At 42.4% G+C, this 12763-nt stretch overlaps 1 protein-coding gene across 8 annotated transcripts in view; it reads left to right on the plus strand.

The window, feature by feature from the left end:
• The window catches only part of LOC119967347 (nuclear receptor coactivator 7-like), a 169463-nt gene that overhangs the window by 31628 nt on the left and 125072 nt on the right, over window positions 1-12763 (plus strand). For all 8 annotated transcript variants that reach the window (XM_038799744.1, XM_038799746.1, XM_038799751.1 and 5 more), the window contains one exon: window positions 5295-5437. In XM_038799744.1, the coding sequence (XP_038655672.1) occupies window positions 5388-5437 (50 nt within the window). In that variant the 5' untranslated portion in view covers window positions 5295-5387. Of the gene's footprint in view, window positions 1-5294; window positions 5438-12763 lie in introns of those variants that run through there.

Below are 12763 nucleotides of genomic sequence, written 5' to 3' on the forward strand. Positions count from 1 at the left end.
TGAAAGAGCTGCTGCTCAGGATGGTAGAGAAAAGTTTTTGTCACCTAGGTATGCAGGTGGCCAGGAAATGGGATGCCCTGCACGGGCTCAACCTGACCCGGTTGGTGGAGCAAATGGAAGGGGACTTTAAAAGGTGGGACATGCTCCCGCTGTCACTGGCAGGGAGGGTGCAGACCATGAAAATGACTGTCCTCCCCAGATTTTTGTTTGTTTTTCAGTGCCTCCCCATCTTCATCCCTAAGGCATTTTTTAAGCAGGTGAGTAGGATCATTACGGACTTTGTGTGGGCGAATAAGACCCCGCGAGTAAGGAGATCGCAGCCCTCCCTGACGAACCCACAGACATCACCACACCCAAATACACAAGCAGCCAAAAGGCGAGCAAAAATCCTAAACTTCTACCTCAATTACCTTTAACCTTGAACAAAACAAAAACTGTAAGCTCATTATCTAAACCTACCCTAAAATAATGAGCTACCCCCACCACTTCACTCCCGTTAACTAACTTCTTCAGCTAGCAGGGCAGCCTCCGTCTGGAATAAAGGCAATTTAAAAGCCATAAGATCCCGCCGCCCCCTGCCCACCTCCAAATTTAATAGCCAGGGAAAAAAAAGCACACCCATCCCACACAAGAACATAAAAAACAACTGGTACAAGAAACCCCAACAAGGCCATATAACCACATGGCCTTCCCAATAACACCAAGACCCCGTACAAATAAGTTAACTCGCCCCCAGCCCATGCTTCCCAACAAAAGCATCAACCTCCTCCAGCGCATCAAAATAATAGTCTATCCAGTCATAAGTTGCTCTGAGGTGAGCAGGGTATACTACCCCAAACCGCACTCCACTTTTATATAGGGCAGCCTTGGCCTTGTTAAATGCTGCTCGCCTTTTAGTCAGCTCCATTCCCACATCTTGATAGAGCCTGATGGGGTGGCCCTCCCATTTGTAGTCTCGGTGATCCTTCGGACACCTCCAGGAATTGTTCCTTCTCCAGCTAACTATGGAACTGTACGATGATTGCCCATGGTAGCTTGCCTGAACAGAGCTTCTGCCGGAGTGACTGGTAGGCGTGATCCAGCTGCGGAGGGGATGACGATCCACCCTACCCCATCATTCCAAACATCTCAGTCTCCAAAGAGACAATCCAATCACACTGCTTCGAGAGAGCCGCCTCCATCCTGTAACACTTTTACCAGTTCATCCGTCTTGCCAGTGCCGATTGAATTGGAGCTAAGGTCACCACTATTGAATTGTTGATATTCTTGAAGACTGCCGGCCGCTGTATTCTAAATTCCACTGCCAGGATGCCTGTAAGCATCTCTCTATAGTCAACGAAGTGACCCGAGTCACGGCAGTGGGCTTCCATCATCATCTTGACGGAAAAGTCTCGACAGGCTTCCGACACCTCGTGTGGGGCTACTCCTTACATGCCGCCACCGGAAGTCCAGTCCAAGCTTGATTTGTTCCCCGAGTCTTCCTGAATGTGGGAATGGACTGCTTCAGTGTTTGAGCAATAGTAAATCAGGACAGGACCTACTCAGTTAATGGTAGGGAGTTGGGGAGAGTTACAATACAAAGAGGTCATGGGGTACAGGTTTGTAGCTCCTTGAAAGTGGAGTCGCAGGTGGACAGGGTGGTGAAGAAGGCATTCAGCAGGCTAGGTTTTATTGGTCAGAATATTGAATACCGGAGTTGGGACGTCTTGTTGAAGTTGTACAAGATATTGGTAAGACCACACATGGAATACTGTATTCAGTTCTGGTCATCCTATTACAGGAAGGATATTATTAAACTAGAAAGAGTGCAGAAGAGATTTACGAGGATGCTACCAGGTCTTGATGATCTGAGTTTTCAGGAGAGGCTGGATAGGCTGGGACTTTTTTCTCTGTAGCATAGGAGGTTTAGGGGTGATCTTATAGAGGTCTATAAAATAATGAGGCGCATAAGGTAGACAGTCGACATCTTTTCCCAAAGGTCTAGAACTAGAGGGTATAGGTTTAAGGTGAGAGGAGAGATACAAAAGAGACCAGAGGGGAAATTCCTTCACACAGAGGGCAGTGAGCATTTGGAATGGGCTGCCAGAGGCAGTGGTAGAGGTAGGTACAATTTTGTATTTAAAAAGCAGTTGGGCAGTTACAGGGTGGGTACAGAGGGATATGGGCCAAATCCAGGCAAGTGGGACGAGCTTGTGATAGAAACTGGGCGGCATGGACAGGCGGGGCCGAAGGGCCTGTTTCCATGCTGTTAACATTTATGACCCTAAATCATATTGAACACAATGCAATCATTAATGAACATCCCCATTCTGACCTTTTGATGGAAGGAAGGTTGTTGATTAATGTACGTTGTGTACTGTCTACAAGATGCACTGCAGCAACTTGCCAAGGTTCCTTTACCAACACCTCCCAGATCCATGACTGCTATCACCTGGAAGAACAAGGGCAATAGAACAGTGTTTTTAAACACTTTTTTTTTCCCGGGACCCACTTTTGGCAACTGGCCGACCTTCGGGATCAGTGCTAGATGACCTTCGTGACCCACGCCAACTGACCTTCATGACACGTTTGGTTACCTTTTAAGGAGAATGGGGAGCCTGCTTGGTCCTCACAGTCTCACTCCAATCAGTTTCACAGGAGGAGAGGGCAATGCGCATATCAGGTGCAGAATTTAGCCATTTCCTTTGTGCCATCTTCATGTTTGTGAGAATGGCAAATCCAGCCTTGCACATATAGGTCAGGTACAGCAGCGTAGTCTTTTCATTTGGAGTCAGCTTGTAAGTTAATAACTGACTCTGGAGTCTCAACCTCAAAAGGAATTTTTCACCCGCCACTCTGTTTCAAAATGAAATTTCTCCTCTCATTTGCTAATATGTCCCTGCATATAACACACGGGCTTTGCATCCTTATGTGCATTGACCCAACTGACAAAACCATACCTCAAGAAATTTTCTGTATACTGCTTTATTCTGGAGTTAAGTTTCTTCTTTGTTGGCTGTTAACCAGAGGCCCTGTAGCTCTACAGAACTAAATTAACACTGCTCTGTCCTGCCCTGGGTTATCCTGAGCAGCATTCAAACAGATTCAGTTGTGAGATCCTGGACAGTAGATACGCTGCCAGTTTGTGTCTCTGGAGGAGTCGCATTCCTCTAGCCTTGCGTTTCAGTTCTGTTATTGGGCAAAAGCACCTACAAACAGGGCAAGTGTCCATGCAGGGCGTGTGACCTGCTCACTGCTGCTGGTTTTGGTTGGAAGAAGCCTCATTTTTCAAAGGTGGCAGCAGCTGCAATTATCAATAAAAATGCCGGTAGCGGCCATTAGGCGCTTTTCCCGCAATTGGGAACGCTGAGACTGATGATTCCGCGACCCTCTGGATAACCGCCCGCAACCCACTGGTGAGCCGCGACCTGCATTTTGAAAAATTCTGCATAGAGGCATCTGAACATCACCTGCAAGTTCCTTTCCCTACTTTTTCTATCCTGACTGGGAATTATATTGCAGTTTGTTCACTATCTCTGGGTCAACACTGGAACGTCCCCTTAACAGCATTGTGGGTGTACCTACAGCTGTTCAAGAAGGCTCACCATCTTCTTAGGAGTAATTCGAGTTGAGCAATAAATATTGACCGAGAAGGGGCAGCACGGTGGCGCAGTGGGTTAGCCCTGCAGCCTCACGGCACTGAGGTCCCAGGTTTGATCCCGGCTCTGGGTCACTGTCAGCATGGAGTTTGCACATTCTCCCCATGTTTGCATGGGTTTCACCCCCACAATCCAAAAGATGTGCAAGCTAGGTGGATTGGCCACACTAAATTGCCCCTTAATTGGAAAAAATGAATTGGGTACTCTAATTTTATTTTTAAAAAATGGACCTAGCCAGTGACGCTCCTATCCCCATGGACAATTAAAAACGTTAGTTGCCATTTAAATGTGTGTCATTGTAAAATTGGTAAAATTATCAGCCTTGTTCCAATTTTATAGCTACAGTGAATTAGATTAGATTTAGAATTAGATTTATTGTCACATGTACCGAGGTACAGTGAAAAGTATTGTTCTGCGTGCAGTCTAGACAGATCGTTCCATACATGAAAAACATAAGACATATGATAAATACACAATGTAAATATATAGACGGCAGTATAATTCCCAGACTGGATGGTGACATCGGGTGAAGCATTCGGAGTATAGTGCTGACAACAGTAGCAAAGATACACGGAGAGAGCAGTTCAGTTCATAAGAGGGTCATTCAGGGGTCTGGTAACAGCGGGGAAGAAGCTCTTTTTGAATCTGTTGGTGCATGTTCTCAGACTCTTGTACCTTCTGCCCGATGGAAGAGATTGGAGTAGAGAATAATCTGGTTGAGAGGGGTCTTTGATTATGCTGCCCGTTTTCCCAAGGTGGTGTGACAGAGTAATGGATGGGAGGCAGTTTCGTGTGAAAACATAGTTGAAGAATTTCAGTGTTGAGCTCAGAACTAACTACGCTGCAAATCTCTGGTTCATTCTCAATTTTGAGCCAGCAGAAGAAAACTATAACATAGCAAGATTAATTCTATTTAATAACCTAATATAATTTTTCAACTCTTTCAATTATAGCTATCACTTTCACACAGCTGGTGAAACATCAGTTTGTTATAGTTATTTCATGATCTACCCCAACAAGTATCAGACATTTCGGTATTCTCAGCCAAGTTGCCATTCCCCCTTGAAATCTTTGTGTCAGCCCACTATAATTAACCATCAACAATTTTATGCTTTTTGTTTGTGTCTGAAGTTAGAAACTGCTATTTGATGACTCTTTTTCTCTCACACACATGCACTCACTCTCGCTCACAGTCTCACTCTCACTCTCTCTCACACGCCTTAATTCAGACTGATGGACTGTTTTACAATTAAGACCATTAGTTCTGCAAGGATGTTTGGATCCTGCATTCTACTTTTTTCATGAGAGCTAGTGGGATCTCAATGACCTGGTTCCTGACATCATGGGAGCTTACACTCCCTCTATACATAATTTAAATACAGCAACTGCCTGCTTTTGTTGGTCTTGTGTCATTGGGAACCGAAGTAAAGTGACTTTGACAAAGTCAAAGTTGAGTCAATTAGTGCAATGTGAAATTGCTTTATGCCCACCCAATCAGTTAAAAAAAATATTGACCGTGGCATTAGAAGATTTTCGATAACATGAAAGCATTTGACTGGAGTTCTTGAGATAGGTTCATTTATAGGTAAACAATAAGTACCAGGTATCATTCTGTTTACAAGGCAGTCTTTGAGTCATATGATTATGTCATTACAGGCACCATTCCTATATTCGGATGACAAGAAACTGGAATCAAAAGCAATTTACTGAACACAAAGGAAAAAATAATCTATTTTTAAATATTCTACCATGGAGACTAAAGAATTGAAAAAAGAGAGAAGACCAGGTTATTTTGCCAGGTAAAACATTTCAGATTTCTCTGTTGTATACTGGAAATTTTTATATACCGTACTTGGGTTTATTGCAAAGGATTTAAACCAGAAATAAAACATTCTGAAAAAAATTATCGTGTGCTTATGTGTTCGCGTGTCCTTGCTTTGAGGTGAAAAATGCATTTGGGATGAGCTTTTTGACCAGTATCTCAAGCAGGTATGAAAGGTAATAAATACTGTATGTTTTAAGTAGGGGGTTAAATAGGCGGGCCTTGGAGGGACGGATGTCGGCGGCTATTTTTTTTTGATTCCTGTTCTTTGTACTCTATTGTTTTTTGTACTGTGGTTGCTTGTTATGCGAAAAATACCTAATTAAAAATTGTTTGTTAAAAAGTTCTGTACGTTTTATACGGAATGAGTAAGGAGTTTGGCTTTACTGAGATGCAGTGACAGGTTTGTCATCATTTCTATTGTGGTGGGGGGGGGGATTATGTTTAGTTTCTAATTTTTGAGGTCACCCCTGTGCTAAAGGCGAGGAATGACTGTTGGATTGCATGATTTTCCAATTTTGAAATAAAGTAATTCTAGCATTAAACGCATTATGGGAAAATTCCGTGCAATGTATCTGATTCATAATAGTTAGTGCCTTATCCCCCAATCTTTGAAAGGTTTTCCCACATTACCTACTGTATGTAAATGTTTTGCCTACCTGTCTGTATAAGCAGCTTTGCTGAGAGCCCTTTAATTTTCCCATTTTTATCATCACTTAAATTCTGGACCCTTGTCCACTATTAAGCAATTTTTAATATTGATATACAACTACATACATCAGTACAGCATATATTTGGAGAAATTTAGGAAACTAAATATCTACAGTACCATGCATAAAATAATCCTTGAGGAAATAAAACTATTATATTTCTGGGAGTTCCATAAATATTAGTTACTATCTTGTGTTGTAGCACACAACTGGTTGTTTAGTATTGCGTCAAACATGTTAGAAAGCAGTGGGATAACTGGACCAAGGGTGAGAGGGGCGATAATGGAGATAATACCTGAGGAGAGTTTGGGAATCTGGGGCCCGGCCACTTTCTTATTGAGTGGAGTATCAGACAAAGAAATAGATTTGTTCATGGTGTTTTGGACTTGCCCATTCTAAAATTCTAAAGTGAGTGTGACTGAAGGCATTCACCTGCACTTCAGGGAATTGTTCCCTTCCTCTGCACCCCCCCCCCCCCCCAATGCTCTGAATCAAAGTTCTCAATTAAGAATATCCAAACCAAAAAGTTTTTTTTTCAAGACAGAAGTTGAAGCCTGTGCTGCTCATTCCTGTGCAGAAAAGACCCATTTCTTGACAGGAAGCTGATTTAATTTGCGATGGTCTCTGCTGTAGCTAAAAACAGTGTTGGGAAATCTCAGCACGTCTGGCAGCATCTGTGGAGAGAGAAACAAAGTTACTGTCTTGAGTCCAATACTCTAGCATCAATGTTTTGCTTTTACTTTAGTGTCTACTGTGGAGCTTTACATCGGGCAAGGCAGAGAAGCCATTATTCCAGTTTGTGAGAGGGTGGCAATTGCTCCAGAACACATATAAAATTGGTTTCCTTGTCTTGTTGCTTGTTTGGGTGAAAAATACAAGCTGTAGTACTTGCCATCCAAGAGCCCAACTCTGCAATCTTCTGATTAACTTTGGATCCCCAAGTCTGGCCCTTTTCCAACTGGTGAGTCAGAGACCATTTTAAGCTGCTGAGAGAGCCATTTGCTGAAGGTTGCAAATTGGTGTGCCGATCATCAAGGCATTTATCTCCCAAAGCCACATGCAACCATACAGGCCATGCAGGCCATTCAGGCCCGAGAGGCTACTCTGCCATTCAACAAAATCATGGCTGATCTGATTGTGACCTCAACACAGTCTGTCTACCCAGATAACCTTTAGACTCCCTTGTTAGTCAAAATACATCTGCCGTAAAATATTCATTGACCCTGACTCCACCATTCTCTGGCGAAGAGAGTTCCAAAGATTCACAACTCTTGAGAGAAAAAAAATCTTCGAGTCTCCATCTTAAATGGGGTCCATTATTTTTAAGGTGTGTCCCCTAGCTCTCATCTCCACTAAATTTATTTTATGGCATATCTGAAGAGGTTAACCATCTCCACCAACCCATGGTTCACAAAAATGACAGAAAATCATTCAGGAAGTCACTGAACTCAGATTTGGGGTTCATGCAGAGGTAAAATCAAGATGGTGGAGCGGGTGCAAAAACCTCAAAACAACTCATCTACCTGACCCTCCAAGGAACACCTGTCCCACATGTGGCACAGTCTACAGACTTCTCAGAACCCTTCTAAATGGAGTGGAAGCTAGACATTGCCAAACCTAACGGACTGCCAAAGAAGAAGAGGGACAGATGAGTATTATCAAATTTGAATTTGTGCAATATTTCATTTATATTTAGTGATTTATTTTATTTTGAAAGTTAATTCAGATAGGTATGCACATTATTGGATATGTATGGTATTTCAACTCGTACGTTGGTCTTTCCGGTCAAGAAATGTCTGAAGGACCCTAACTTTGCTTTAACATTGATTCGCTGATTCACTTAAATTTGTTTAATTTAAAATCCCAATTATAAGAACACAACAAGAACCTTAAGTGAGATGAGATCAGCTGTTACCTTATTGAATGGTAGAACAGACTGGGGGGGGGGGGGGGGGGGGTGGTGTACTCTTAATTTGTATCTAGGATTTACTGTATGGAATTAAAAAAAAAATTTTTAACAAAAATTTTATTGAGGTAGTTTTTGGCTTTATAAACAGTTACAGACATCATCAGAAAGAAAGCAAAAAAGGCAAAAATGTGCAAACATCCACGTACTTTCAATACTTCCATCGTAACATATTGCACAAGCCCGCTCCCCTCCCACCGGTACTACCCGCCATATTTTCCCTCCTACTCTACTCTACCCCCCCCCCTCCTCCCCCCCACCCACCCCCCTGCTGACGCTCACTCTCCCGCAAAGAAGTCAATAAATGGTTGCCACCTCCGGGTGAACCCCTGCACAGATCCCCTCAAGGCAAACTTAATTTTTTCCATCCCCAGGAAACTCAACATGTCCGCAAGCCACCACTCAGTCTTCGGGGGCTTTGAGTACCTCCACGCCAATAATATTCATCGCCGGGCTATCAGGGAAGCAAAGGCCAACACATACTGTATGGAATTTTGATGAAGTTATTACATCATATCTTCAAATATTCTATTTGGTTAGAATTAAGGAACAAATTAGGGGAACTATTATGCTGGTATGTTTATACTATTTGTCAGTGGGAAGGAGAGAAAGGAGCAAATTTTCAGTCAAATTGCAGAAAGATACCAAGCTAGGGAAATAATTGTTGAGGGTAAAGAAGGGATGGAATTCCTGAGATATGTGCACGAGAACTTTCTTCATTAATATGTTTCATACATAATGAGGAAGGAAGCAGTGCAGAATCTAGTTCTGGGGAATGAATGGGGCAAGTGAAGTATGTTTATACATACATGCACATCTTTGGAGTGTCGGAGGAAACTGGAGCACCCGAAGGAAACCCACGCAGACACGGGGAGAAAGTGCAAACTCCGCACAGACAGTGACCCAAGCCGGGAATTGAACCTGGGACCCTGGAGCTGTGAAGCAACTGTGCTAACCACTGTGCTACTGTGCCCCCCCAAGTGGGAGAAATTTTGGCAATCAGTGATCACCATTAGTAACTATAGATTATCAGTGGAAAAGGATTAGGAAAAATCAAATGTGAATATAATTCAACGTGCGGAGGGCTAATTTTGATGAGTCGAGACGATTTCTGGCCCAGGAGTTTGATGGATAAAATAATAAATTAGTGATTGAAGGTGTTCAAACAGGGCTTTGGTGAGGCTACATTGAAGTACTAGCTGCAGTTTTGGTCTGTATATTTGAGGCAGGAAATACTTGCATTGGAGGTGATATAATGAAGGTTCAGTAGATTGGTCCCTGGGAGGAGAGGGTTGCATTGAGCCTTGCATTGATTTCTCGTCAATGGGAGATGCATGTCAATAATTACATAGATTAGTTCTCATGCAAGGTGAAGTGGGTGGCTCGGTGGTCAAGGCTTGCTTGAGAGGAATACCCATTTGCTTTAGCTCATGTCCCTTCAATGTTTCTTTGGTTGATTGAGAAGGGCAAACAATAACTTCTCTACTGTCTATCAATAATCTATTATATATAGTGCCTTTAAGTTAAATATGTTCAAGGTTCTCTGTAGGAACACCATCAAACAATATTTGACAGAACCATTCAGGAAAGTCTTTGGACAGATGACCAAGAGCCTGCTCAAAGCTGTAGGTCTTAAGAGGAAAGAGAGGTTTAGGGAAGGAATTTTACATCTGAGATCCTTGGCAACTGATCGCAGGACTGCCAATGGTGGAGGGATTAAAATTGAGCAGACCCAAGAGTCTGAATTGGGAGAATGCACAAGAACTCAGTGGGTTGTCAAGATGGAGGATGTTAGCACCGGGGAGGGAGGAGGGGGGGGGGGGGGGTGGGGGGGATGGGATGAGGGATTGGAGGAATTTGAAAGAAATAATTAGACTTCCTGTGTCTAGAGATTGATGAGGCGTGCCAAGCACAAGCTTATGTTTGTTTCCATCGATTATTTTATCTGGAACAGGCCGCTAACCTGAAGCTTAGAGCCTATAGCTTGAGGGCTGCTGCTTCACATCAAAATAGCTGATCAGGACCTTTAACTGCCAGCCATTGGCATATTGGAAGAACTTGCAGATTGTCAATCAATCTGTTTGGCCGCATTGTGAACACGTTCTTCATGGTCTTAAAGTGGGACTTGAACCCAGAGCTTCAGACTCAGTGGTAGGGACACTACCCACTGCATCCCAAGACCTCCATCTTTAAAGAAAGGATAAGGGTTTTGAATTTAAGTCATATCAAAGCATGGAACCAATGTAGGTCAGCGAGCACAGGAATAATGGCTGAATGGGGCTTGTGGGATAGGATAAGGGTAGCAGTATTTTGGATGAGCTCTTTTACGTCCACGATTTGAAAGTTTGGAGTCTGGTCAGGTGTGCATTGAAACAGTTACTTCTAGAAGTAATACAACTATGAATGAGGGTTTCAGTAGGAGATGGGTAGATTTGGGTTCTATTACTGAGGTGGAAATAAGCAGTTTGATGATGGAGCAGACATGTAGTTGGAAGCTCATATCGGTTTAGAGGAACATCAAAGTTCTGAGCAATCTGTTTTAGCCTCAAAAGAGTGTTAGGAAGTGGGATTTGGGAATTAAAATAATGCCATCAATCTTTCCAATATTTAGTAGCAGTACATTTTTACTCATCCAGTACAGGATGTTGGTTGAGTAGTGTGATAAATTGGAGGCAAGTGGGAGGATTTGAGTAAAGCTGAGTTTTGGCAGTGTACCTGTGAACCGTGATGTTGTATTTTTGGATGATGTAGATGAGAAGGAGTCCAAGGATCGATTTTGAAGGGGATTCAAAAGGAAATGTCGCAGGAATGGGCAGAGAAACCGTTGGGTAATTCTCAGCTACTATTTAATAAGAATGGAATCAGTTGCACACTAAGAGGAATGAACTTGGAGGAGTATGGTGTACTGGCCATGACAACTGTCACTAAGGATAAATGAGAATGTTAAACTTCAGTCCGGATGCAAGTATCAGTCGAACACCAGATAACTTCAAAGAATCTTTTATTTACCGCGGGGCTGTGGCACAAGTGTAACTGTGAGTTACAGCAAGTGAAGGCAATTTTCTTTAGTTACAGTTAATTATGTACTTATACAAAACCCCTCAAACCCCTCCTTCATACAATTATTTCTTTCTTTCATTAGTCACACAGTTAGCTCATTAGTTGCGTAGCATAGCAATTCTTTATCAAGGAAGGAGTAACCCATTCTCCAGCTGCGACTTGTTCCCACAGACGTTCCCACAGTCACAGCCTTATCGCGATAAGGCCATAGCAAGCCGAACACAGAAGCAATTCATCTCACAAGGCACATCCACATATTACACAAACCTGACATTCCATTTCCCATCAAGCTCTGATTCTAACTTGACATGCCATTTCCCATCAAGCTCTGATTCTAACTTGAGCCGAACTCTCATAAGGAGGAATGATTTATCAAGGTCACAGTCAGATAAGGTGTCATTTGTGATTTTGAAGAGTGTTTTTGTACTGTGATGATGTGTAAACCTAATTAGAGAGATTCGCTTTCGGAGTTACTGGGGAAGGTGTGCATGGATTTGGGAGGGCTTCAGAGAGGAAAGGAAGGTTGAAGATGGGACAGTGTTTTTGCAAGAATAGAAGCATAAGTTTCTGTTTTGAGTGGACAAGTGGATAACATTAGAATTGCTAAGAGTTCAATACAAGGTTGTACGGTAATGTTAAATGCAACCCATTGTAATCCAAATCCGCATTGTACCTTTAGAATCTTGAGGTCACTCGACATGCAAAACAAACATTGCAAGTGTGGATTGGAGGGTAGTGCATATTGTCCTGTTATTCACAAAAGTTAAACATTAACCAAAAAATTTGACCAGTTAAGCTTAAGAGTTAGTTGTTGGCAAAATGCTGAAGCATTCGAAGACCTTTAGTGAACGAAGGGCAGAAGATTAATATTTAATGCCAACAGGTTATGTATCTTGAATCTTTTAAATTCTTTTGAGGTAAATAAATTGAAAATAAAAAAAATGCAGCGCAGTTGGCTGTACATCACTAGAACCTATCAATGTAACCACAGTTTCAATGTACCTTAAACACTAATCCAGTTCCTTTTAAAAATATGTTGCAGTTTCTGCCTAAATTTAAAAAAAATAAAAATTTAGAGTACCCAGTTATTTCTCTTTTTTTGCAATTAAGGGGCAATTCAGCGTGGCCAATCCACCTAACCTGCACATCTTTGGGTTGTGGGGATGAAACCCACGCAGTCACGGGGAGAATAGAACAGCACAGAACAGGCCCTTCGGCCCTCAATCTTATGCCAATGTGTAAACTCCACACGGATAGTGACCCAGGGCCGGGATTCGAACCCGGGTCCTCAGCGTCGTAAGCAGCAATGCTGACCACTGTGCCACATACCGCCCCAGTTTCTGCCGAAATAAGCATTTGGTTGAATTGTAAAGTTTTTCTTTTAATAATTCTCTGCAAAAACATTTTTCTAATTTCTCTCTTCAGTCATCTAGTAGCCTTGAATTTGTGTCCCCTTTTTACTGATTCACAAACAATCTTTGAAACAATCTTTCTTATTCATAATTTTGTAACCTCTGAGATCTACCTTTAAAAATAATTGTTCTTGGGTTGTGAATGGCGCTGGCAG

Source organism: Scyliorhinus canicula, chromosome 6 (assembly GCF_902713615.1).
Source record: "Scyliorhinus canicula chromosome 6, sScyCan1.1, whole genome shotgun sequence".
In the NCBI taxonomy this organism is placed as follows: domain Eukaryota; kingdom Metazoa; phylum Chordata; class Chondrichthyes; order Carcharhiniformes; family Scyliorhinidae; genus Scyliorhinus; species Scyliorhinus canicula.